Source organism: Gopherus flavomarginatus, chromosome 2, assembly GCF_025201925.1.
Source record: "Gopherus flavomarginatus isolate rGopFla2 chromosome 2, rGopFla2.mat.asm, whole genome shotgun sequence".
Taxonomy (NCBI): Eukaryota; Metazoa; Chordata; order Testudines; family Testudinidae; genus Gopherus; species Gopherus flavomarginatus.
The window spans coordinates 4,568,382-4,594,994 of record NC_066618.1 but is presented as its reverse complement, the minus strand read 5'-3'; the positions used below and the strand labels follow the sequence as shown (position 1 = coordinate 4,594,994).

Sequence of the window (26,613 nt, the reverse complement as noted above, 5' to 3'; positions counted from 1 at the left end):
CGCAAAATAACAGCCAGAGATGGGCTCAAACCTACCCCTGAAGGCTGGGGAAGCTGCAGTCTGGGCCTAGACTGGTCTTTCTCTCCTCATAGGGGATGTTACACACTCCGGCAGGGGGAGGGGTGTCCTAAATGTTACTGCCTCTGATGTGGGAAGGCAGAAATCTTGTCGTCTCTAGGCAGCCGCTCAAAGTAGATGGGGAAGAACTGGGTGGGGGTAGCGGGGCTTGTCCCATGGCGGGGGAGGGTGTGACAGCTAAGCTGGAGCTTGTGAAGATGAATTTGTATTGCTGGGGGGCTCAGAGGAGCCAGCTGGGCCTCAGGAGATGCTGAGGGTCCAGGAGGGAGGAAGGTTGTTGGGATAGGCCTGGCGTTGCTAGAGCCGCATGCCGAAGGGTGCTGTGATTGCAAAGACAGAGAGAGCAAGGAGGAGAAACTGTCCTAGGCTGGTCTCCAAAGGCACTGAGCACCCAAAGGTGGGGACAGCCCCTTTCCAGATCAGGCCATGTAATCCTGTGTGGTAACAGGGACTGTACTCAGTCCCTGGTGAACATGGGGTTAACCTCCGCTCAGCTGCCACATCCCCTTGCACGGCTCTCAGGACACACGGGATCCTCCTGGCAGGCAGGAGGTCGGGCCCTGGGCTGGGCTGAGCCCCCAGCAGGATGGGTGGCCTATTATGTGTAGTGTGGTCGTGTTTGCCAGCCCCAGTGAGGACTGGGGTGCCATTGTGCTGGGAGCTGTACATGTGCCATGAACCAACGGCCGCGTCGCCAGCTGAACTGGCTGGGCCATGGGCCCTATAGCCCTGTCAGCTGCATGTTTGTCAGCCATTGTTTCTGGTCCCTTTGGGACTGTAACCAACCCCCAGAACTGAGCTCGCTTGTTGGCAGCATGTTCCTTTGTGTCCCCTCCCTTCTGTGTCCCCCTCGGGAGTGTGTCTGAAATGCAGCTCTGAGCTCTCCCAGCCCCGGCATCAAGGCAGCTGGCTGAGAAAGCATCGCAGCTGCAGTTAACAAATCCTCTAACCCCTCCCCTGGGAGGCATCTCAGTATCATGATCCCCCTTTTATGGATGGGGAAACTGAGGCAGGGCAGGGCTTTCCCCACGCTCCCACAGTGTGTCAGGAACACAGGTGGGCTCAGAACCCCACCTCACGTGTCCTAGTCTGGTGCTTCCTGCTGACCTCTCAGTAAGCGCTGTCTCCCCAGTCTCTGGTGAAGTGTCCTTTGAGTAGCTTCTGCAGCCCCAGCAATAGGATCAGAGCCAAGGTCCAGCTAGTCCAAAGGATCCTGTCTCTGGCAAGAGCCAGCAGCCGCTGCCTCAGAGGAAGGTGTAAGAACAATGCAGCAGCTGAGATGGGATAATCTGCCCCCCCTCCCCGGCCAGATCTCATACCTGACCTCTGATAGTTACAGGTTGGCTTTGATCCTGGAGCAGGAGGGGTTTGATCCCTTCCAGATCTCTTTTTAAGCATCAATGGCAAGGCTTCGAAACAGCCGTCATACGCCTGCCGGCCCTGCTCTGAAATGACAGGCTTGTTCTCCAGAATCTGTGCTTTCCTTTTTTTAAACAAAGGCCTTCTTAAGCAGTTCTGGCTGCAAAGAAAACCTCAAAATCGTGATCCGAGTGTAAGCTGTGCAGAGCTGAGTTGGGCAGAGACTGTCTCGGAGAGGTGTGAACTTTCCCACTCATCTCGGGCAGCAGATAACTCAGTTGTCCAGTGATGATAATTGGTATGACAACACTGAACTATTTCATCCCCTGTGTAAGGATGGAGCCGGAGGGTTACGGGCAGCATGCTTCACTGAGTGACAGTGTCTCATTTGGGTGGTGTTGGTTAGGTGCCGCAGCTTCACTTTTCCCACTCAGGGAGCTAGGCCCAAGGAGCCCAGTGATGCCATGAGGTCCATGATTGGATTCTGAAAATGGGTTCTCATTTTGGTAATGCTGATAGGTGGAGCTTATTTTGGGAGCAGATCTTGGAAGAGCTCCAGTCTGGTCCTAGGTGCACTGTGATAACATTGGATGTTTTCCATAACTTCCCCCTCCTTAAAATGGCCTCAACAACTTCCTGTGGCCATGAGTTCCACTGGCTCATTATGCTTTGTGTGAACATTTGTTTCCTCGCATCTGTTTTGGATTTGCCACATTTCAATCCCTTGCTCTTCTGTCATGAGGCAGGGAGGACAGCAGCTCCCCATCTAGCTTCTCCATACCAGAGGGTCAGCCATACATGACAATGCTCAAAGGTGCCACCGTTGATTCTGCCTTAAGCATCACCCTTGTTGGTTTTGCTAAGGCAGCTCCTTGCCTGCCTGATGCTCCGGCTGAGCCGCTGGGGAGCTGATCGTCCCCACTATTCTATTTCCCATAGAAAGAGAATGTTCCAACCATAGAATCCAGGTGTCAGTAACGTGTCGTCATCCCACCCATGCTGGCTTTAGGATTTTGGGGGGATAGATCATCTCCCTTCCTTCCCTCCAACTCCCCCCTCCCCCCCCCCACACATCCACTCATCCTCTTCCTCTAAACTCAGCCAGGTCCCTGTGCTTTCCACCTTGGACCAGGGGCTTCCCTTGGGATGCCATCATTTCTTCTCTGGGCTCCCCCATCAAACCGGCACTGCTATCTGTGCCGATATCCCACCGGCTCCATCGGGGCTGGCTGCCACCCATGACTCCTGTGTGGCCACCCTGAGCGAGAGGCACTGCAGGGCCTGGGCACTCTGCACAGGGCAGCCAGCCCTGGAAAAACAGCTATGCAGTGGGCTGGACTTGGTGGGACGCAACGGCCCTGTGTTACATCCTGGCTAGTGTGCACCAGATCCGCTCAGCTGTGTGTTGGATCACAAGCCCCTCATACTGCTGCAGCTGAAGGAGATCCTCCCTGGCCTGGGGCACTGAGCACCTTTGAGTCTCAGGTCTCCTGGGACAGAAGAGGTGCACTCTGGTTAGAGATGGGATTGCAGCTAGGGTCAGGAGATAATGAGGCTTGGAAGCCAGGAAGGGGCTACTCAGACCAACCGGACACACCGGGAGCAGGAGGTGGTGAGGAGCTTAAAGGAAGAGCCCTGTGGGCAATTGGGAGAAATTGCCCACAGCAGGGAGGCAAGGGAGTGCTTGCTGGACCAGGTGACCAGGGAGCTCCCTGGATAAAGGGCCAGAAGATGAAGGACCTGGGACAGGGAGAGCTGTTACCCAGACTATGGGGCCTGTATCTCTGGAGCCAGGCACAGGAGAGCTAGCCCTGCATGGTAGCAGTGTGTGGGTGCAGTGATGGCTGCCACTGTGGAGTGCCGGGGCTCTTCTCCAGATTGCTTGCGGCAGTGGCCAAGACATCCAGGTCAGGACCCGGCTCTCACTTCTCTCCTGGTGCCTGTCCTCCTGCTGAGGCACAGAGCTGGCAGGTGGGGAGCAGCCAGGTTTGCTCTGAGTCACACCCTTCCGGGCTGGCCGAGTTCTCACAGGGAGGGAGTTCCTGGCTCTCCTCCTGTTTACAAGAAAGAGCTAGTTTCCCCACTGCAGAGCAGGCTCCCCCTCCCGACACACGCCTCTCCTGGGGCCCCCAAGCCATCCTTCTCCTGTGACCCCAGAATCCTCAGCCCCCCTCAGTGTCCCAGAAGCCTTTGCACTCTGTTGACCCGTACGCATCCTGGAGATGCTGCAGTCCATCAGAATGTGCTGACTGTTGTCCGTGCTAGCCAAGGGCCAGGCCATAGGGACCTGGGCTGGATCTGACCCAAGGCGTGTGTAGTCTGGTCTGTCTCCGGCGCCAGCTGCTTCAGAGGAAGGAGTGAGAAGCCACAACTGCAGGATGTGGGATAAGCTACCCCTGCGTAGCTCTCCTCTGTCCCTGATAGGTCAGCATGCCTGCAAGTGGGACAGCCCCATCCGTCAGCAACCCCTTGGATGGATTCAGTGTCTCCTGGGACCTTGCCTGCAGAGCCCACCCTTAGCAACAACCCACTCCCTCCCTCCCACACAGACCCACTCCGGGCAGATGGGGCCCTGCAGAACTCGGGTAAGGGCTCAGAGGCCATGGGAGCGGGCTCCCCATAAGAACCAAGAGACAACGGATGGCTCCAGGGGGCCAGGAGAGCAGGAAAATGCCTGGTGCACCCTGGCTAGGTCCGGTTAGAGATGGGTCACAGCCGGGGTCAGGAGCATGCTGGTGGTGCCTGGAGACTGGCCTTGTGTGAAGTGCGCCCGCGGCCACGCCATGCAGTAAGAAGTGCGAATGGGACACCCCGTGATGCCTTGCTAATTTCAAGCACAAAAGGCCACGTGAAGGGCCGCGTGTGAGGCAGGCCGAGCGCCAAGGCAGCCAGGCCTGCAGAGAACTGCAGTGCGAAGCACTTCCAGGCCCCTCATCCGCCCGTCCCTTCCTCGTGCCAACCTCTCCCCTGTCACTGTGACGGAGCGAGCTCGTCTAGCTGCACCCAGCTATTGTCAATCCCTAATGCCTTGGATTAACCCCCCCCACCCCCGATGTGTACCCCACCTGCCCACTGACTGCAGCTCAGAAGGCCCCTCCTCCCAACCCCCAGGGCTAGAACCATTTTTAAAGGGGAGCTCAGCTCCCATGGGAATGGGGTGCCCCTTCTGCATGCCTGGTGGAGCACTGCCCACTGCTGGGTTAGGAGCAGGGACACTGGGGTGAGCGGTACTGAGGTGCCAAACAGGGAGCATGGTACCAATCCCCACAGAACCGCAGACCCATGGCAGCTGGGGCAGTCTCAACCCAGTGGCCGGCTCTGACTCAGTGAGGTCGCTGGTGAACAGGCTGTTCCCACGGGCAGGGATGGAGGGGCCAGCCATGAGTGCCGTGGCCCGGTGTGAGCCCGATGCTGGCTCTGGAGTTCAGCCTAGGAATGCTGCTAATCAGGGAGTGGGGTAGTTGGTCAATGGAGGGGGCTGAGCTCTGGAGAGGGGAACATGGGATTGCCAGGCTGGATCAGAGCGGGGTCCAGCCAGCCCAGAACCCTGTTGCCAGCAGAGCTCCGGAGCCAGCTGCTTCACGGGAAGGTACAAGAAGCTCTGTTGGCAGTATACATCCATCAGGGAGTCTAGCAGCACCCTGCGGGGTGGCTGTACCGTAGGGGGCACTGCTCCATGAGTCAGACGGGCAGCGCCCTGCGGGGTGGCTGTGCTGTAGGGGGCACTGCTCCCTGGATCTGACGGGCAGCGCCCTGCGGGGTGACTGTGCCGTAGGGGGCGCTGCTCCGTGGGTCAGACGGGCAGCGCCCTGCAGGGTGGCTGTGACATAGGGGGCACTGCTCTATGGATCCGATGGGCAGTGCCCTGCACGGTGGCTGTGCCATAGGGGGTGCTGCTCTGTGGATCTGACAGGCAGCGCCCTGCAGGGTGGCTGTGCCGTAGGGGGCGCTGCTCCATGGGTCCCACGGGCAGCATCCTGCGGGGTGGCTGTGACATAGGGGGTGCTGCTCCGTGGATCTGATGGGCAGTGCCCTGCAGGGTGGCTGTGCTGTAGGGGGCGCTGCTCTGTGGATCTGATGGGCAGTGCCCTGCAGGGTGGCTGTGCCATAGGGGGCTCTGCTCCGTGGATCCGATGGGCAGTGTCCTGCGCAGTGGCTGTGCCATAGGGGGCGCTGCTCCGTGGATCTGATGGGCAGTGCCCTGCAGGGTGGCTGTGCCGTAGGGGGTGCTGCTCCATAGCTTGGCAGGGCAGCACCACGCAGTAGGGGTATGAAGCTGTTGGAAGGCAAAGCTCCAGGGACAGCTCTTGTTCTGGGGCAAGGCAAGAGGCCGTGTGGCCGCGGCATTTCCCTTGTAGCCTGAGTGGGTCTGATCCCTGCAGGTTTGAGATGGGGCGGATTTACACCTACATCGGGGAGGTGGTGGTCTCCATGAACCCCTACAAGCAGACGCAGCTCTACGGGAAGGACGTGATCGAGCAGTACCAGGGCCGAGAGCTGTACGAGCGGCCGCCGCATCTCTACGCTGTGGCCGACGCTGCCTATAAGGCCATGAAACGCCGAGCCAAAGACACCTGCATCGTCATCTCAGGTCTGAGTGGGCGGGGGCAGCCAGAGCCCTCTGTCTGTCTGTCTGTCCCCCACACGCACTCACGTGGGCGCATGTATCCCGGCTCCTGCTTCCTCTGTGATTTTTGTCAGCGCCAGCCCTTGGTGCGTCGCTTCGACCTGCTGCCCGCCCCCCCCGCTATTCTGCCGAGCACCTCCATCCTGGCCCAGGGCCCCCTGCTGCCCCTGTCCTGTGTGGTCTGAGGCCCATTCTGCAGCAGCCCTGGCTAGACCAGCCCTCAACCCCGCGTCCTCCTGGAATTCTAGTCTTGGCTCCCTCCTGAGCTGGAACCCTCACGTAGCTAACATAAGAACGGCTGTACCGGGTCAGACCAAAGGTCCATCTAACTCAGTATCTGTCTACCAACAGCGGCCAATGCCAGGTGCCCCAGAGGGAGTGAACCTAACAGGCAATGATCAAGTGATCTCTCTCCTGCCATCCATCTCCACCCTCTGAAAAACAGAGGCTAGGGACACCATTCCTTACCCATCCTGGCTAATAGCCATTTATGGACTCAACCACCATGAATTTATCCAGTTCCCTTTTAAATCCTGTTATAATGCTAGCCTCAGACAAGGAGTTCCACAAGTTGACTGTGCGCTGCGTGAAGAAGAATTTCCTTTTATTTGTATTAAACCTGCTGCCCATTAATTTCATTTGGTGACCCCTAGTTCTTGTATTATGGGAATAAGTCAATAACTTTTGCTTATCCACTTTCTCCACATCACTCATGATTTTATATACCTCTATCATATCCCCCCTTAGTCTCCTCTTTTCTAAGCTGAAAAGGCCTAGCCTCTTTAATCTTCCCTCATATGGGACCCTCTCCAAACCCCTAATCATTTTAGTTGCCCTTCTCTGAACCTTTTCTAGTGCTAGAATATCATTTTTGAGGTGAGGAGACCACATCTGTACACAGTATTCGAGATGTGGACGTACCATGGATTTACATAAGGGCAATAAAATATTCTCAGTCTTATTCTCTATCCCCTTTTTAATGATTCCTAACAGCCTGTTTGCTTTTTTGACTGCCTCTGCGCACTGCGTGGACATCTTCAGAGAACTGTCCACGATGACGCCAAGATCTTTTTCCTGTCTCCTCATAGCTAAATTAGCCCCCATCATATTGTATGTATAGTTGGGGTTATTTTTTCCAGTGTGCATTACTTTATATTTAACCACATTAAATTTCATTTGCCATTTTGTTGCCCAATCACTTAGTTTTGTGAGATCTTTCTGAAGTTCTTCACAATCTGCTTTGGTCTTAACTATCTTGAGTAGTTTAGTATCATCTGCAGACTTTGCCACCTCACTGTTTACCCCTTTCTCCAGATCATTTATGAATAAATTGAATAGGATTGGTCCTAGGACTGACCCTTGGGGAACTAGTTACCCCTCTCCATTCTGAATGTCATCTGGAGCATTTTCAGGCTGCAAACAAACGTTCCCTTGGGATCGGGCTGATGGTGCTGCACTCGCTACCCCTGGCCCACAGGGCACCTTGGCAGCCAGCGGTGCAGAGTTGGCTCTGGCATTGCCCTCCCTCCTCCCCCAGGCATCACCTTGCTCCCACCCCCCGCCTGCTCAGCTGGGGGTCACACTTTCCCTGCAAGCTCAGCAGTTCAAATATGGCCCAGGTTGGCCATGCCTGGCCATCCGCGAGCTGAGTTCAGCAGCCTCAGGGCAGTTCCCTAGTGGCCACAATACTGACAGCCCATCACCAGCAAACCTGCATGGGAACAAGGGCTGCACGGGCCACGGAGCCTCAGCTGCCCCCACCCAGCTGACAGAGCCCTGCCAGGCCAGGGCTGGGCACAAGGGATGGCTGGTGGAGGCTTGTCCTCCTGCAGGGTGTGCTGGCACTGAAGGCTCGTGCTCCAGCCCTGAGCTCACTAGCCACCGGGGTCGCAAACCAACCCCCTAATGTGGGAGCTATGAAGTGGCCTCTGACCTCCCGGGCGTGTGCCAGGGGCAGTGGGCGTTAACCTAGGGCAGCAAAGCCTCGCCCGTCCTGCTGTCCTCTTCCCATCCTGTCTGTCTGTCTTGCAGGGGAGAGTGGTGCTGGGAAGACAGAAGCCAGTAAATACATCATGCAGTACATAGCGGCCATCACTAACCCCAGCCAGAGGGAAGAGGTGGAGAGGTGAGAGGTCACAGCAGCATCCTGGCATGGTTAGGAGGCCATGGCCAGTGCACTGGACTGGGACTCAGGAGACCTGGTCTCTGTTCCCAGCTCTGCCCATGACCTGTCGAGTGACCCTGGTCAAGTTCCTTCCTCCCTGTGAACAGCTGCCGCTATCCTTAGGAGGTGGCAAGTGCTGTAAATCGTCCCTGGGTGCAAACAGGAGGGGGGGCTCATTCGTGGCAAGCCCATGGACGCGCCAATGCCGATTCTGGGGGTAATGCAGCCTGACCCTCCCGTGATGTTCCCCTCATTGCTTCCCACCCGGCCCAGGGTGAAGAACGTGCTGCTCAAGTCCAACTGCGTCCTGGAGGCCTTCGGCAACGCCAAGACCAACCGCAACGACAACTCCAGCCGCTTCGGCAAGTACATGGACATCAACTTCGACTTCAAGGGGGACCCCACCGGCGGCCACATCAACAACTACCTCCTGGAGAAGGTATGGCCCTGGGCCCCCTCCGGCATGCCCGAGCAGGGAGGGGCAGTGGGGGGGGAGGTAAGTGGGGGGGAGCGGGTAACGTGCACTGCTGGGGGAAGAGGATGGAGGTGGCACCACGGGCCCAGTGCTCGGAGCAGTGTCCTTGCGGCGCAGCATCTAGCTGGTTTGCGTGTGGGTCGGGCCCCAGGGTCCGGGTGGAAGAGGCCGAGAGGATGAAAGGCATCCTGGGAATGTCAGAGACTACAGGCAGGCCTGGGAGGCAGCAGAAAGCTCGGGCTTTGCTGTAATTCACCTGGCCGTGCCTCCAGGTGGGGTATGAGCCTCGAGCCCCCTCCTCCCTCGCTAGAGAGGCGCCGTCACCCTGGGTTGGAAGAGCCCCTCTCCTTTTAACTTGGGCTGCGGTAAGGGGCAGAAGGACTTGGTTCCTCCTTAAATCAAGCACCATTAGCTCAATGTGTCCTTTATCGATCCCAGGGCCAGAGGGGACCATCATGATCATCTGGACTGAGCTCCTGGCTAGCACAGGACAGAGACTGCCCCACAGTCATTCCCAGAGCAGATGTTTAGCCCAGGGGTAGGCAACCTATGGCATGTGTGGCACTCACACTGCCCGGGTCCTGGCCACTGGTCCGGGGGGCTCTGCATTTTAATTTAATTTAAATGAAGCTTTTTAAACATTTTTAAAACCTTATCTACTGTACATACAACGATAGTTTAGTTATATATTATAGACTTATCAAAAGAGACCTTCTAAAAACATTAAAATGTATTACTGAAGACTCTGCACAGCACTTGTGAAAGGTTGCCAACCGCTGGTTTAGAAAGATCTCCAGTCTTGATTGAAAGATTGTCAGTGATGGAGGCTCCACCGTGGCCTTTGGTAGATTGTTCCAATGGCTAATTAGTCTCACCATCCAGAACTGACACCTTCTTCCCAATCTGAATGTGTCCAGCTTCAACTTCCAGCCATCTGACGGTGTCAGACTGTTAAATATCTGTTCCCCATGCTGGGACTTAGAGGCTGGGATCAAGTCACCCCTTCACCTGGTGGGGGACAGAGATGTTGCAGGGCTGAGAGGCCCAATGGGCTGTGCCTGGAGCAGGTCTATGCCTGGGGAGCAGATGCAGAACATAGCTTTCAGGAGAGATCGGCCCTCTCCTAGCTGCACTGGGAAATACCTAGCAGGTGGGGCCAGGCCTCGGGAACACCGAACACCGGGACCCTCCCTAGATCCCTCAGCACTGAGCAATCAACTCCTTTCTTGTTGGTTTGTATTTGAAGGTGAGCAGAGGCCTTGGTTCTCCACATGTGAAGCCTCCTGTTTCAGCTCCATCCTGGGGGGCATTAGCTGGGCTGTCCTCTCTGGACTGGCTGAGAGTTCCCGCCTGGCCTGAGCTGGCTCTGATAAACCCTAGAAATCGCAGTGTGCTAGTGTGGTCCCCAGGACCTCCCATCACAGGGCAGCCTGCCCCTTTCCAGGCCGGGCAGCCCTGTTCGGTTATCAGACCCGGCTGGGGAGGGCTCTGACATTTCAGCTAAGGACTGAGAGATCTCAGATGGAGGGGGCTGCCGGAAGGAGGCCAGTGCCTGTGGCTGGCCCTGGAGTAGGGAAAGAGATGGCAGGGGAGAGGCGTCTGGGGCCTGCAGCCTGCTGTGGTCGGGGGAGTGCATCCAGGCGTAGTACCAGTCCTTGCTGGGCTGGGAGACAGCCCAGTGGCCATCACTTCCTAAGCATCCGATGGGCTGGAGGTCGTGCGGCCCTGCTAGGGGAGCTCACGCTAGAGATAGTGTCGTGTAGTGGTGTGGGCTGGGGGTCAGGAGCCAGGCCCTGGCGTGCTGTGGAACCCTATCATGGCCGGGCCTCACTTCCCCTGCTGGAGAGAAGGACGCTAACCTGCCTTGGTCAAGTGCTTTGAGATCCCCCCAGGGAGGGTGCTCCCCGAGTGTGACGTATCCTAGACCCTGTGCACCCCGAATGGCAACGAGCCCTTCCGGTGAGCTCTACTGGCGCTGTCTTACGCGTCTCCTGTTTGGTTCTTCCAGCCCTCTCAGTGACAGGCTCCATTCTGGTCCACTGCCTCCCAGGCCTGCCCTTAGTCTCTGACATTCCCAGGATGCCTTGCATCCCAAAGCATGGCGCACACAGAAATGGCCTCACCCCTCACTGCGATGCAGCCACCTCTGGGGGGCAGCGCAGCAGCTGTTTACTAGTGCACACCCCAGCTTAGGGCAGGAAGGGAAGACAGCTGTTGGATCCATGCTGCATGGGGAGTTGAAACGGACAGGCTGTAGCGACTCACCAGCATTTAGCCAGGACACTGGAGTTAACGCTTCTGCTTTCTTGAAAAAAGAACCAGCTCTTGAACGGTCCCCAGTAGCCAGGACTTCGGCGGGGCCTACCACCCCCCTCATGAGGCCAGGACACTGCTACATTGCTGCATGAACTTTGAAGGGCTGGTTTCATCCTGCAGCAAAAGAAGGGGGCTAGGTGGGAAGACAATGGCCATCCTGCCAGAGGGGCTCCCTGAGGCACAGGGTGGGATTGGCCCTGTTCCGGCTGCCAGCGCTCTGGGTGTGGACTTTCCTTTACCAGAGACCGGTGTGTCCTTTGAGACGAGGGGATTTCTCTGGTCTCACCAGCCTGTTGTCTCTGCTTGGAGCAAATCTGGCAGCTGGCCATGACTCCTTAGCCTCTGGGGCCGAGCTGTGTGTGCCAGCACGGGACCCACAGTGATGGGGCGCAGCAAGGACCGGCCTGGGGCTGCGAAACGCGACCCCTCCCGGCACTGACTTCCTCTGGGCTTTCCCTTTAGTCTCGCATCCTCCACCAGCAGCCGGGCGAGAGGAACTTCCACTCTTTCTACCAGGTGAGCGGGGGGAACCCTGGGTGACGGGGCAGTCCGTGGTGTGGGGGGATCCCCGGGGGGCTGCAGGGTTTGGCTCCCTAGGGGAAGGGGAGGGGATAAGGAGGTGATTACGTAAAGACGACTGACGGATGGGAAGTGTGCCCATCAGTAGCAGAGGGAAATGCCGCCAGAACCCGCCCAGGTCTCTCTAGTGGGGCCCGCTGCCAGTCCGGCTTCAGCCAGGGCCTCTAGGCTTCCTGCCCCCAGCACTAAGCTTGGGCACAAGCTGCAGGAGCGTCAGGCTGCCCTGGCACAGCTGGCCTGCTGTGCCACTGGGTGTGCCGCAGGTGCCAAGGCAGAAGGGACTGGCTGGAGGTGGTGCCCAGGCAGAGCGAGCCTGCTATGAGTTCATTGGCACCTTTAGGGTGTGGCAGCAGCCCTGCCAGCCGCAGTAAAGAGAGGGAGGGGGAACTAGGGGGATGTGGGGAAGGTTCATGGGCTCCCACCCCACCAGCCACAGGGGCACATCCTGTGGGTTTCCTGCCGACTGTGGCCAGTGTGCTCCAGGCCCCAGCTGCTGCCCGGCTGGGGGCAGAGGAGGATCCCGCTCGCCCAGGGAATCTGGTGCTGCAGGGGCCTCGGTGCAGAACGGGGCTGTGCTGGGCGCAGGGACTTGCCAGCCATGTCCCAGCGGCTTCCGCTGCTGCTGCGCGTCCCTTATTTATAGTGAGCCGGGCCCCGGGCGGGTAACCGCAGGCCGGTGACTCAGAGGAGCCGGGGAAGTGAGTGCCGTCACCTTGCGGAACCACGCGATCTCTGGCACACTGCAGCCGCCCACCTCCTTGGGCTCTCGCTCAGCCCTGGCTCAGTAAGGAGCACGTTAATCAGCTGCCCCGAGGATGGGGCCCAGCCATTCCTGGCTCTCCCTCCCCCTCTCCCCACAGGTCGGGCTGGGAGGGCAGAGCTGAGGCTGCTAGGTAGGGTGACCAGACAGCAAGTGTGAAAAATCGGGAAGGGGTGGGAGGTGTCACGGAGTGTGGGGGAGTCCGGCCCTGCACCCCTCTTCCTGGGACTCTCAGTGACTCTCAGCCAGCCAGCAAAACAGAAGGTTTATTGGACAACAGGAATGCAGGTTACAGCAGAGCTTGGAGGCCCAACCAGGACCCCTCAATCAAGTCCTTCTGGGGGGTTCAGGGTGCTTAGATCCCAGCCTAGGATTCCCTGAATTCCAGCCACCCAGCCCTAAACCGAAACTGAACTGCCCCTCCTCCAGCCAGCTCCTTCCTTTGTCCAGCTTCCCGGGCAAAGGTGCTGACCCCCTCCCCCACCTGGCTCAGGTTACAGGCTTAGATCCTGTCCCCCACCTAAAGACACCCCCAGCTCTCCCATCCCCCACACAGACGGTCCCTGCTCCATCACAGGAGGTAAAATTGGGACATCTGGTCACCCTTCTGCTAGGCCAGTATCCTCCCACCTTCGGCATCACGGTCCTGCTCCTCCTCCTCACCGGCCAACACCTCACCACCCTGCCCCCCGTCCTTTCGCTGGGGCTCAGCTCCCTGGGAGCACCCACCCTCCCGGCTGTGCTGAGCGAGCTCCCTTGCCTTCAGAGGCCAGCCACAGCCCTGCTGCCAGGCAGCAAGTGCCAGACATGGCCCAGGTCCTCGCTGTCCCCGCATTCCCTGGGTATGAGGGGGTCTCAGCCCTGTCTCTCCCCCTCAGCTGCTTCTCGGGACCTCGGACGCTCAGCTGGCCTCCCTCCATCTCTGCAGAGACCCTGCAGCCTACCGCTTCACGAGCGAGGGCGCCAGCAACAACGTGAGTCCCGATTCCACGCAAGGGGGGAGCACGCCAGGCTCCTCAGGCTTCCCCAAGTGACTGGTGATTGGGGGGCTCAATTGTTGGGAACCCACCCAGAGACCCAGGCCTGGTCTGTGGCAAATGCTGAGCCTCCACTCTGAGATTCAGGCCCCTCTAAGGGTCTCAAGTTGGGCCCCCCGCAAATCACTGGTCCCTTGGAAACCTGGGCCCAGGGATCTTCCTGCCCCTGTGCATTGGAGTGGAGAAGGCAGGGCTGGGTGGATAGCTCTCCATGGGGAACGGGACTGGGAGCTGCTGCTCCACACTGGAGCCGGCTCTCAATGCAGCAAAGCCCTGGCTTCCCGACAGGCGCCTCACCGCTGGGCGATCGGATCAGTGGTCTTCCCTCGACCGGACAGGTGCAGCTTTGACACTCTGCAGGGAGGGAGCTGCTGGGACACTCCGGGACCAAACACATCCCTGGTGTAACCAGGCACAAATCCCATTGACTCCAGTGGAGGCTGCAGCCACCTGCTGTCGAATGCACCTACACAGTTTACACCAGGCTCCCATTAGGCTGAAGTCCCGTCCCCCCACCCCTGGCCGTCCCCCATAGGGGGGCTAATCACACTTCCTGGGCAGGGGTCTGTAAGCGTCCCCGGGTTCATGTGCATCCAGCACCGTGAAGGGAGAAAGCCCTGCTTGAGTGTGGGCCATGCCCCTTACTGGGCGCCTCTCTGTGTCCCTCTCCCCCATTGCACAGAGGAAACGCAGGGCAGGCGGGCAGGCAGCACATGGAGAAATCCAGCTGGACGTGGCTTCTGCTGCACACAGCTCGGAGCGGGCCCCGGGTGCCAGGCAGAGGGCCACTGAGCCTTTCACCTCTGGGCCAGATACTGCAGTGATGGGCGCTAGGTAGATCATCAGTTTCACTCTCACTTCCTGGCTGCCTGGTGGCCTTTGTGAAATGAGTTTGCTGGCTCTCAGCTCAGTTCTCAGTGGATCCAGGGCCCTGCACCCATGGGCAGTAGCTGCTGGCAAGGACTGAGTGGGCCAAGGTGCCTGAGCGATCCCCTTGCCGGTAGAGACGGTCCCTCCGGGGCAGGAGCAGGCACCCTGGGAGGGGCTGTGGGTGCAGGATGCCCAGCATGAACTGTGGCCAAATGGAGGACTCCACGGCCATGCAGCTGGCACCTTCCCCCAGGCTGGGAACTGCTCATCTCTCTACTGCTCTTCCTCCCTCCCCACCCAATCTCCCAGCTGCTGGCCAGTGATCAGTCCAACTTCAAGGACGTGGCAGACGCCATGAAGGTGATCGGCTTCAGCCTGGAGGAGATCAACTCAGTCTACAAGATCCTGGCTACTATTTTACACCTGGTAAGCGATGGCCTGGCCGGCGGATACATCCCTTCCCCTGTCCCAGGGAGGTGTGTGACCAACCAGGATGTTCCTGCAGGAGTGTTGTCCAGGGCTGGGCACAAGGCCCCCCGGATCGGAATTTGGATCAGCCCATGGCAGAGATGGGGGATTGGCTCAGTTTGGGGCGGGGTGCTGGTTCGGCCCATGGTGGGGGGGCAGTGTCAGTTTGGGATAGGGTGCTGAGTCAATCCATGGCAGAGACGAGGGGTGGGCTCAGTTTGGGGTGGGCTGCTGGTGGGGCCTGTGGCAGAGATAGAGGCAGAGTTCTGGTGGGGCCCATGGCAGAGGTGGGGGTGGGGTCACTTTGGGGCGGGGTTCTGGTTTGGCCCGTGGCAGAGATGGGGGCGGGATCAGTTTGGGGCAGGGTTCTGGTGGGGCCCGTGGCGGAGATGGGAGCAGGGTCAGTTTGGGGCAGGCTTCTGGTGGGGCCCGTGGCAGAGATGGGGGCAGGATCAGTTTGGGGCAGGGTTCTGGTTCGGCCCATGGCAGAGATGGGGGCAGAGTCAGTTTGGGGCGGGGTTCTGGTGGGGCCCGTGGCAGAGATGGGGGCAGGGTCAGTTTGGGGCAGGGTTCTGGTGGGGCCCGTGGCAGAGATGGGGGCAGGGTTCTGGTTTGGCCCATAGCAGAGATGAGGGCAGGGTCAGTTTGGGGCGGGGTTCTGGTGGGGCCCGTGGCAGAGATGGGGGCAGGGTCAGTTTGGGGCAGGGTTCTGGTTCGGCCCATGGCAGAGATGGGGGCAGAGTCAGTTTGGGGCGGGGTTCTGGTGGGGCCCGTGGCAGAGATGGGGGCAGGGTCAGTTTGGGGCAGGGTTCTGGTTCGGCCCATGGCAGAGATGGGGGCAGAGTCAGTTTGGGGCGGGGTTCTGGTGGGGCCCGTGGCAGAGATGGGGGCAGGGTCAGTTTGGGGCAGGGTTCTGGTGGGGCCCGTGGCAGAGATGGGGGCAGGGTTCTGGTTTGGCCCATAGCAGAGATGGGGGCAGGGTCAGTTTGGGGCGGGGTTCTGGTGGGGCCCGTGGCAGAGATGGGGGCAGGGTCAGTTTGGGGCAGGGTTCTGGTTCGGCCCATGGCAGAGATGGGGGCAGAGTCAGTTTGGGGCGGGGTTCTGGTGGGGCCCGTGGCAGAGATGGGGGCAGGGTCAGTTTGGGGCAGGGTTCTGGTTTGGCCCATGGCAGAGATGGGGGCAGGGTCAGTTTGGGGCAGGGTTCTGGTGGGGCCCGTGGCAGAGATGGGGGCAGGGTCAGTTTGGGGCAGGGTTCTGGTTCAGCCCATGGCAGAGATGGGGGCGGGGTCAATTTCGGGCAGGGTTCTGGTGGGGCCCGTGGCAGAGATGGGGGTGGGGTCAGTTTGGGGCAGGGTTCTAGTGGGGCCCGTGGCAGAGATGGGGGCGGGGTCAGTTTGGGGCAGGGTTCTGGTGGGGCCCGTGGCAGAGACGGGGGCGGGGTCAGTTTGGGGCAGGGTTCTGGTGGGGCCCGTGGCAGAGACGGGGGCAGGGTCAGTTTGGGGCAGGGTTCTGGTTCGGCCTGTGGCAGAGATGGGGGTGGGGTCAGTTTGGGGCAGGGTTCTGGTGTGGCCCGTGGCAGAGATGCGGTCGGGGTCAGTTTGGGGCAGGGTTCTAGTGGGGCCTGTGGCAGAGATGGGGGCAGGGTCAGTTTGGGGCAGGGTTCTGGTTCGGCCCATGGCAGAGATGGGGGCAGAGTCAGTTTGGGGCGGGGTTCTGGTGGGGCCCGTGGCAGAGATGGGGGCAGGGTCAGTTTGGGGCAGGGTTCTGGTGGGGCCCGTGGCAGAGATGGGGGCAGGGTCAGTTTGGGGCAGGGTTCTGGTTTGGCCCATGGCAGAGATGGGGAAGGGGTCAGTTTGGGGTGGGGTTCGGGTGGGGCCCATGGCAGAGATGGGGGCAGGGTCAGTTTTGGGCAGGTTTCTGGTTTGGCCCGTGGCAGAGATGGGGGTGGAGTCAGTTTGGGGCAGGGTTCTGGTGGGGCCTATGGCGGAGATGGGGGCAGGGTCAGTTTGGGGCAGGGTTCTGGTGGGGCCCATGGCAGAGATAGGGGCTGGGTCAGTTTCGGGCAGCGTTCTCGTGGGGCCCGTGGCAGAGATGGGGGCGGGGTCAGTTTGGGGCAGGGTTCTGGTTCGGCCTGTGGCAGACATGGGGGCAGGGTCAGTTTGGGGCAGCGTTCTGGTGGGCCCCGTGGCAGAGATGGGGGCAGGGTCAGTTTGGGGCAGGGTTCTGGTTCGGCCCATAGCAGAGATGGGAGCAGGGTCAGTTTGGGGCAGGGTTCTGGTGGGGCCTATGGCAGAGATGGGGGCAGTGTCAGTTTGGGGCGGGGTTCTGGTTCGGCCCGTGGCAGACATGGGGGCAGGGGCAGTTTGGGGCAGGGTTCTGGTTCGGCCCGTGGCAGACATGGGGGCAGGATCAGTTTGGGGCAGGGTTCTGGTTCGGCCCGTGGCAGACATGGGGGCAGGGTCAGTTTGGGGCAGGGTTCTGGTTCGGCCCATAGCAGAGATGGGAGCAGGGTCAGTTTGGGGCAGGGTTCTGGTGGGGCCTATGGCAGAGATGGGGGCAGTGTCAGTTTGGGGCGGGGTTCTTGTTCGGCCCGTGGCAGACATGGGGGCAGGGTCAGTTTGGGGCAGGGTTCTGGTTCGGCCCGTGGCAGACATGGGGGCAGGATCAGTTTGGGGCAGGGTTCTGGTTCGGCCCGTGGCAGACATGGGGGCAGGGTCAGTTTGGGGCAGGGTTCTGGTTCGGCCCGTGGCAGACATGGGGGCAGGGTCAGTTTGGGGCAGGGTTCTGGTTCGGCCCATGGCAGAGATGGAGGCAGGGTCAGTTTGGGGCAGGGTTCTGGTTCGGCCCGTGGCAGACATGGGGGCGGGGTCAGTTTGGGGCAGGGTTCTGGTGGGGCCCATGGCGGAGATGGGGGCAGGGTCAGTTTGGGGCAGGGTTCTGGTTCGGCCTGTGGCAGAGATGGGGGCAGGGTCAGTTTGGGGCAGGGTTCTGGTTCGGCCCGTGGCAGACATGGGGGCATGGTCAGTTTGGGGCAGGGTTCTGGTGGGGCCCATGGCGGAGATGGGGGCAGGGTCAGTTTGGGGCAGGATTCTGATGGGGCCCATGGCAGAGATGGGGGCAGGGTCAGTTTGGGGCAGGGTTCTGGTTCGGCCCGTGGCAGAGATAGGGGCAGGGTCAGTTTGGGGCACGCACACCCAGTTCTAGGGCTCGGTTCCCACAGCCCTGCCCAGCCTGTGCTGAGCTCGGTGTCACACCTGGCCCAGGTTCGTTGGAGTGGGGAGGAATTTCTTCAAGTTGCTCCAAAGTTGTGGGCAGAAATCTGGAGGGGATCCTCCCAGAGTATTGCCCCCTGGAGCCTGCCCTGCTACCCAGCCAAACACATGCCAGGCTGGTTGGCAGTGGGCTCAAGGGAAATGCACTTCATCCTTCCGGGCACCCTGGGGGAATGCCCGGGCCAGCCACCCCACCTGGGCAGCAGATTGGGGCCCAGCACCTGACGGCTCAGGAAGCCAGCAACTCTTCTCTGGGAGGCGGGTGGGTTGGGATTGAGTCTTGCAGGACCCTGGGAGCGGAGCTTGTGGGTGCTTGGCAGGAGGTTAGCCTTCATGAGGGCACTTAGTAGCACTCTGGAACGGGCCCTGCCCATGGCCCAGCTGCCAACCTCACTGCATGCAGACATGGGCCCACGGATGTACGGTGCCATGCGTGACAATAACCGGAAGGTCTGAGCTACACTGAGCAATGTCTGCTCCTCACGGCCCTGTCCCCAGCTCACCCGGCTGGGCCCGGGGACTGCGGGGGACTCCAGTAGGGTTGCCAACTTTGAAATATTTAAAAACCAGACACCCCAGCAGGAGTTCTGGAATGTCCCCCCGCCCCATCTCTTCCCCCCTGAGGCCCCGCCCGCTTTCAGTCCTCTTTCCTGCTCTCCCCATGGCTCGCTGCTTCCCCGCCCACCCCAGCCCTGCACCTGGGTCAGGAAGGACCCACCTGCAGAGCTGGGATTAGGAGCAGCTGTCTGACGCAGGTAGGAGGTGGCCCCAGCTGAGTAGGGGTTGGCTGGGTGGTGACCTGGCACCTTCCCACCTCCCCCAGCCACTGTAACTGGACATTGGGTGTCCGGTCAGTAGATCTGACCAGACACTGTCAGGTCTCCTTTTCAACCAGGCTTTCTGGTCGAAAACTGGGCACCTGGCCAGCCTAGCCTCGGGCAGTGCAGTGACCTGACCCGCCTTACTGTGGCCATGCATACAACCAAGTCCTGGTGATGGGGCCTTCACGCTGACTCTGTAGAGCCAGGCCGGCTGTGCCAGTGCGTTCTGTGTCCTGGGAATTGCAGCAAGGGAGGTTTAGGTTGGACATTAGGAAAAACTTCTTAACTGTCGGGGTGGTTAAACACTGGAGTAAATTCTATGTCCCAGTGTCCATGGGGCACCGGTGGCTTCCCCCAGCTCAGGCCCGTGCAGGGGGACGCTGGTGCCCTCTCCCGGCTGACTGTGTCTCTCTCAATGGATTTCCAGGGCAATGTGAGCTTCGTTGCCGAGGGAGATGCCGTGGCGATAGAGAACAGGGAGCTGGTCTCCCAGCTGGCGGAGCTGACCTCCACCCAGCCGGAGAGCCTGCTGAGAACCCTGCTGTACCGTGCGGTGGCCACGGGCGGCGGGGAGGTCATCGAGAAGGGTCACAGCGCCAAGGAAGCCAACTATGCCAGGGACGCCTGTGCCAAGGTAAAGGGGTAGAGGAGCTGGGAACCGGGGCCTGCCGAGCCCCCCTGCCCCTCTGTGACCTCCAGTGTCCTCCTTCCAATCGCCCTGATGCCCCGCAGGTCCCCTTGCCTCGCCGCCCCCTTGCCTTCCCCATCACTGCCTGCTCGGGGTCAGGCTCCCAGCTGGTACACGTGAGCTCGTGGGAGTCATGCTCGCCCCCAGCTATGTATCGGATTCTCTCTCTCTCCAGGCCAGCCAGCTGCGGGGCAGGCTTCCCCTGTTCCGTGACCGTCACCCTGCCCACAAGGGACTGGGCAGCTCTGGCCGCTCTGCGCTGGGCCTGTGGCACCCTGGCTAGTTTGCCATCCCATGCTGATGGGGACGAGTTAAATGAGGTCACTAAACTGAGAGCAGCCGGCCCCACAGCCCGGAATGGGGCTGTTCTGACGTACCCCACATTCATCCCCATCCAAAACACCCGGGCTGCAGTGTCAGGGAGCCTGGGGTGAAGAGTGTGGATAGAAACAGGCCAGGAGCTGCTCAAAGCCCTTCCCAGGGTCAGCCGCTCCAGACAGCTCCATGGCTGCAGCCATGTGGACGTGGCTGGTTATACCACACTGGGGCAGCAGTGGGGATCAAACCCAGAGCCTTCAGCTGCAAACCCCCCACAGCCCCTGGGCTTAAGGTGCACCCCGTCCTGCAGTAGGGTTAAGGCTTATATCCGACAGTAGCCACTAGATGGCAGTAGAGTTGCACAGCCATGACATTTCATCCAGCAGGGGGCAGTAGTGAAACCTGCACATCAGCCTCCCCCACATGTCCCAGTGACCACCTGTCCCCGCCTCCCCGGAGGGCGTGGCTTGAGCACACCTGCTCCTGAAAGGTACAGTGCCCCACACCTGGTGGAAGGCGTTTAGGACTAGCTGTCGGGGGGGGGGGACTTCCTGCTTCACGGCGTTTCCCCCCCCACAGGCCATCTACGAGCGGCTGTTCTGCTGGATCGTGGGGCGCATCAACACCGTCATCGAGGTAAAGAACTACGACGCCCGGCTCCACGGCAAGAACACCGTCATCGCTGTGCTGGACATCTACGGCTTCGAGATCTTCGACAGCAACAGGTAGAGCCCAGCCAGCCACCTCGGGCCACGCAGCCAGCCCGGCTGGAGGCTGGCCCAGCAGGACCCAGCCCTACCCATGCAGCCTCCTCTCCCAGCATGCACCGGGGCTGGGGTCATGCGTAGGGCTGAATTGCTGTGGCTCGATCCTGGACTGGGGGGCAGAGAGAGCGGGGCAGGTTGCCAGGGCCAGTGGCTCAGGATAGCGTGCAGCTGTTGACATGCAGAGGGACGAGGGGGCGGGTGTAGGAGCTGGGCCCTTCCAGACCCGCAGCTCCAGAGGCCTTGGGGCTGGGCGTGGAGGAGAGAGAGAGCGAGGAGGGCAGGTTGCTGGTCGCAGGGGAACAATCAGCTGAGCTGGATGGTGGCTCCATTTCCCTGCTGCTCCCGGACCCGGTTCAGGGGAGAGCCAGGGACTGTGCACTGCACTGAGAGCTTGATCTCAGTCTTGGCCCCCGCTCCCCCCATGCAGGCAGGGCCATGTGGGGCTGGGTCACTCAAGAGGGAAGGTGCTGGCGGGGCTGGGGGCTGCTGTGCTTCCTAGAGAGGGCTACAGTGGAGGTGCTGCCACCCAGGGCCCGTGGACTGCAGGTCAGAGCTGAGGGGTTCACATGGATCCAGCTTCAGCTGGGGTTGCGATTTGGCCACCAGGTGTTTCCTGCGCATTTTGAGTTGCTGTGGCGGCTTCTTCACTGCTCCCCGGAACTCCTGTGCCGTGTTCCTGTGCGCTGTGCAGAAGCTGTTGCATTCCAGCCCAGAGGCAGCTGCATTGCAGTGATGTGCAAAGTGCTTTGTTCGAAAGATGCAGCACACCTGCCCGGGGGCTTAGCGCGGAGCGGATCCTTCAGTCCCACCCCTGTGAACCAAATCCTTCCTTGGTTCTGGGCATGGGGTAGCAGCACGTCCAGCCAGCCCTGGCCCGGGAGCCCAGTGTGTTCTCCAGAGTGCGAGGTGGGGTGCTGCGTAGGGTAGGGTGGCGGGATGGGGAAGGGGGCATGGAGTGAGGGAGACCCCAGTCCCAGGGAGCCAGGGGTACAGACTATGAGACTCGTGCACTTTGGTGGTTTGCAGCTTCGAGCAGTTCTGCATCAATTACTGTAACGAGAAGCTGCAGCAGCTGTTCATCGAACTGATCCTGAGGCAGGAGCAAGAGGAGTATCAGCGGGAAGGCATTGAGTGGCAGCATGTGAGTGCCAGAGCCCCATGGGGGGTGCCTGCCCAGAGGGCAGTGTGGGGGTGGCAGCACCCCATTGGGATGGGAGTTCCCCACCCAGAGAGCAGTGTGCGAGTGGCAGTGCCCCATTGGGGTGGGAGTTCCCCACCCAGAGGGCAGTGTGGGGGTGCCAGTGCCCCGTGCAATGGGGGAGGGTGAGGGGTTCCTGCCCAGAGGGCAGCGTGGGGGTACAGCACCCTATTGGGGTGGGGGGTCCCTGCCCAGAGGTCAGCGTGGGGGTGGTAGTGCCCCATGCAATGGGGGAGGGGGAGGGTTCCTGCCCAGAGAGCAGTGTGGGTGTGGGAGCACCCCATTGGGGTGGGGGGTCCATGCCCAGAGGGTAGCCTGGGAGTGCCAGTGCCCCATGCAATGGGGGAGGGTGAGGGGTTCCTGCCCAGAGGGCAGCATGGGGGTACAGCGCCCCATTGGGTTGGTGGGTCCCTGCCCAGAGGACCGTCTGGAAGGGCCCCTCCCAGCAATCTGCATGACCGTCACCCAGGGCCAGGGGCAGACAGCGAGGGCCACTCCTGCCAGGGGTGCTCGGTCACACGGCCTGGTGCTGGGCCATGAGCTCTACCCCAGGGAGCTCTCGCCTGCTGGGGAGTCGCCTCCCGCCTGCTGCTGCGCTTGCGTCCCCACTGCCCTGCTCTGAGCCAGCGACATTGTCATCTGGGGGACCCGACGGAGGCTCCTCCCGCGCCCGGCTCAGGGGTGCCGTTGTTCGCTGAGGGCCCCCGAGCATGGGGGTCACCCCGAGAGCTCCCCCAGGGCCGTGCCTGGTAACCTCTGCCTCCCCCCTCGCAGATCGAGTACTTCAACAACCAGATCATCGTGGACCTGGTGGAGCAGCCGCACAAGGGCATCATCTCCATCCTGGACGAGGCCTGCCTGACTGGGGGCCAGGTCACGGACGCCATGTTCCTGGAGTCCATGAACACCAAGCTGGGCAAGCACCCCCACTACACCAGCCGCAAGGTAACGCCCCGCGGGCACCCCAGGGTCCGGGCTCAGACGAGCGGGGGCTGGGCTGCCCATTGGGGGGAAGACAAAGGGCTCAGGAGCGGGAGGGAGACCGGGTCCTGCTGGGAGGGAGAGGCCCTTCCGGGCTGGGGGGGCCGTCTCGGGGAGCTCCTTGGATTCTGCAGGAGCAAAGCAAGTTTAACCTTCCGGTAACCTTAACCCCTCCAAGCCAGTGCCCCCCCTCCCGCACAGTCCCCAGTGCTTCTGGCTGGAGGGGTGGGAGGTTTCTCTCCCCTGAGTGGGGGCCGGAGGGCTGCTCACTGTGCATTCTGGGTATGCTGGCACCTTGTGGGGCTGCCTGGTTCGTTGGCCTGGCACTGGGTGGGAGGGGGGATTGCTGGGGCATGGGCGGAAGGGGTGGTGCAAGGCATGAGGACAGGGGCTGTTTCCCCATGCCAGAGCAGGGGTATCAGAGTATGGGGTACTGGCCTGCTGGCCGCCTGTGCCCTCCCGGCTCAGCCCACCGTGTGTTCGCAGCTCTGCGCCACCGACAAATCCATGGAGTTCGACCGGGATTTCCGCATCAAGCACTACGCCGGGAATGTCACGTGAGTCCTGCCCCTGCCCCCCAGGATCAGGGTGATGCCCAGCGGGCAAAGGAGCGGGGTCCTACCTGGCCACTTGGCATCTCTGTCCAGCAGGGGTCCTGTCTGGAGAGAGGCAGGGGACTCCCTGCTGACCTGGAGGGCTGGTGGCTTAGTACCAGTCTGCAGGGGGTGGGAGACTGAGTCGGGCAGGCCAAGGGGAGGCCCCACCCAGGAGGCGGGAAGGGCAGGATTGTACCCTGTACGCCAGCCAGGATTCCACCTGCAGATGGCCCCAAGGGGTTGAGTATCAGAGGGGTAGCCGTGTTAGTCTGGATCTGTAAAAGCAGCAAAGAATCCTGTGGCACCTTATAGACTAACAGACAACCAAGGGGTTGGTTTCTCAGCAGGTGGCTGCTCAGCCAGGTCTGGCCCCTCTGAGGCCTCTCCAGGCACAGCTCAGATCCCCGGTCCCTTGGCAAGCTCTTGGCGTGTATCGTCTAGTCAAAGCCAGGGGCTCCCCCTGCCCCGTCAGGAGGCACCCCCCAGCCTGGCCAGGCTCACAGGCAGCAAACGCTGACGTGTTCTACTCTTTCTGTCCATGGCGCTCGGCAGCTACATGACTCCCTCGGCAGGCTCATGGCCTTCCCTCGCTAGCAGACCCCGCCGCTTGCCCCTCGCCCCACTCTGTGGCTAGTTTTCAGCCCTTTTCCCTGGCTCTTCTCCAGGTCCCGGTGAAATTGGTCTTGTCTCTGGCCCAATGTGCTGCTCCGGGGGCAGGATCCCTGGGCCTCTCCCCTCCCCGCCCCAGGATGCGCTGGGCTCTGGGCCCAGAGGTAGGCCGGGCAGGCAAGGGACTGTCCCGTGAAATTCTGAGCAGATCCCAAATGCCTCCTGCCGCTGATCCCAGGAGCCATCACAATCCTAGGATTTAGCCCGAACCAGACATCTCTCGGGGGGAGGGGTGCTCGGGTGGACTCCAACTCAGCCTGTCCCTTGAAGGAGAGACAAGCGTGCGAGGAGCCGGCTGGGGCGTAGGAGCCTCCTGACGCAGGCACATGGGGGAGGCTGCCCCCATGGCCCCTCGCAGCTCTGCATTGCCATTCACAAGGAGAGCCGCTTCCGCAGGGCTGCTTGCTCAGAGATTTCAAGGCTCATTGTTAGCTGGGCAGGGGGGAGGCCTGCACCTTGTGTCAGGGAAGCTTGAGTCAGGCAGAGGAGTCAAGCCCACAGCCATGGTACAGAGAGCAAGCACAGGACCCGGGCCTGTGCGCTTGGCTCCCTGTGGGTGGGAATGCATGGCTGGGCAGGAGCGGGCATCGCTGGCTGTGCACCTGGGCATGAGTGCGTCTCCCCACGGGGCGGTGCTTGTGCGCATGAGAGTGTGCGAAGGCATGTTGGGGGTGTGCATGTGGTATGAGTGCGTCTCCCCGTGGGGCAGTGCTTGTGCACATGCGTGTGTGCGATGGCATGCTGGGGGTGTGCATGTGGTGTGAGTGCGTCTCCCCATGGGGCAGTGCTTGTGCACATGCCTGTGTGCGATGGCATGCTGCGGGTGTGCATGTGGTGTGAGTGCGTCTCCCCATGGGGCAGTGCTTGTGCACATATGAGTGTGCGATGGCATGTTGGGGGTGTGCATGTGGTGTGAGTGCGTCTCCCCATGGGGCAGTGCTTGTGCACATGCGAGTGTGTGATGGCATGTTGGTGCTGTGCATGTGGGCATGAGTGTGGGAGGGAATGGTCCTCTCCGACTCTTTGCAGACCTCCCATGGGCACCTCGAGCCTGGCACCTCTCTAGGGGGAGGGCAGCCTCCTCCCCGTTCCCCAGGGTGTGGGGGGGCTAAAATGTGGACCAAGGGCGTCATGGGTGCATGCTCAGGACACTGAGTGCAGCAGGATGCCAAACCAGATGCGCCTTGCACGATCAGGTGACCCAGGTGCCACCCTTTCAAACTGTGCCTGTGAGGACACTGGCCTTAAAGATGCCCCAATCATTTTAGTGGGAAAACCCCCATGGTGTGATCACCAGCAGCTCCTTCCTCCCCTCCCCGTGTCTGCCCTAGCAGGATCTCAGCTGCAGCCCATCCCAGGCTGAGGGGTCCAAGTGGAGGGACAGCACCGGGGAGCAGTTGGGGTTGGAGGTGACCCGGCCCCCATTGCTCTGAATTGCAGGTACTCGGTGGAGGGGTTTATTGACAAGAACAAGGACACCCTCTTCCAAGATTTCAAGCGGTTGATGTACAACAGGTGAGGGCTCCAGGTCCATGGGGCTGAGCATCACTGGGCACGTGGGGCCTGGCCTCAGCTCTGGGGTGGGGATGAGAGCGACAGCAAGAGAGATCCTGCGGGATCGGGGGGTCTGGTGCTGCAGATGGGGCTCAGGCTGGCTGCCCTGACACCTGCGTCCCCTGTCAAGCGCCAGAGCAGGTACAGTGCAGGCAGCTGCTCCCACCAGGGTGTCTCGGCCATGACCTAGTGGGGAGCTTGGTATCCAGGCCAGTTAGCCCTCAGCCGCCCTGCCAAGGCTCCCAACGAGGGGGCTAACCGGAGCCAGGAAGGGCCCCGACTCCTTTCCCCTAGGCTGCCCATTGGCAAGCAGCAGGCCGGCTTTGACCGGCGGGAGGGGCTCTGGGTCCTGTTCCCCTGGCTGAACCCGGGGGCAGAGGGGAGCGATAATGGGCGGGGAGCTCCTGGAGCCGGAACAGCCTGGGGGCAGTTGGGACAGGATCCAAACCCTGGCTGGTTTCCCTCGCACAGGGCAACAACGGCCTAATGGAGCCTCCTAACTCCTGGGCAGCACTGCACATTCCTCTACGTCAGTGGGTGGCGCTCTTCCTTTAAACAAACCAGCTCCATGGCTCTGTCTGGGGAGCCTTGGATCAGGATCTGGGCCCTGTGGCCCGTTTCCATCTCAGGTCCTGCTCCCCTCTCCCAGCACCAGGGATCCCGTCCAGGCAATGGCCTAGGAGGCTGGAGGGAATACGGGAATGGGGAGGAGAGCTCTGCTTCGAGGTGGTGTAGGTGCATCTTCCACAAAAGTCTCCAGCCTGCAGAAACTCCCTGGACAGCAGGGACAATCAGGGCACGTGCTCTCTCCTCACCCTGGCATCCCCATCCCTGAGCGTCGGCTTCCCGGCCCCTCACGCCCCTTTCTGATCTCTCCCCAGCACAGACCCCGTCCTGAGGGACATGTGGCCGGAGGGCGAGGTCAGCATCACCGAGGTGACGAAGCGCCCCCTGACGGCCGCCACGCTCTTCAAGAACTCCATGGTGGCGCTGGTGGAGAACCTGGCCTCCAAGGT

At 60.9% G+C, this 26,613-nt stretch overlaps 1 protein-coding gene across 3 annotated transcripts in view; it reads left to right on the top strand.

The window, feature by feature from the left end:
* MYO1G (myosin IG) overlaps window positions 1–26,613 on the top strand; it is a 65,746-nt gene that overhangs the window by 1,639 nt on the left and 37,494 nt on the right. For 2 of the 3 annotated variants that reach the window (XR_007772827.1, XM_050942469.1), the window contains exons 2-14: window positions 5,820–6,028; window positions 8,096–8,189; window positions 8,502–8,667; window positions 11,482–11,535; window positions 13,237–13,332; window positions 14,575–14,691; window positions 19,254–19,460; window positions 20,412–20,557; window positions 21,626–21,740; window positions 22,572–22,742; window positions 23,265–23,335; window positions 25,484–25,558; window positions 26,479–26,611. Coding sequence is in view for 2 of the 3 variants with exons in the window: in XM_050942469.1 (XP_050798426.1) it covers window positions 5,820–6,028; window positions 8,096–8,189; window positions 8,502–8,667; window positions 11,482–11,535; window positions 13,237–13,332; window positions 14,575–14,691; window positions 19,254–19,460; window positions 20,412–20,557; window positions 21,626–21,740; window positions 22,572–22,742; window positions 23,265–23,335; window positions 25,484–25,558; window positions 26,479–26,611 (1,654 nt within the window). In the remaining variant the exon portion in view is untranslated. The remainder of the gene's footprint in view (window positions 1–5,819; window positions 6,029–8,095; window positions 8,190–8,501; window positions 8,668–11,481; window positions 11,536–13,236; window positions 13,333–14,574; window positions 14,692–19,253; window positions 19,461–20,411; window positions 20,558–21,625; window positions 21,741–22,571; window positions 22,743–23,264; window positions 23,336–25,483; window positions 25,559–26,478; window positions 26,612–26,613) is intronic. The other variant, XM_050942471.1, reaches the window with a different exon arrangement.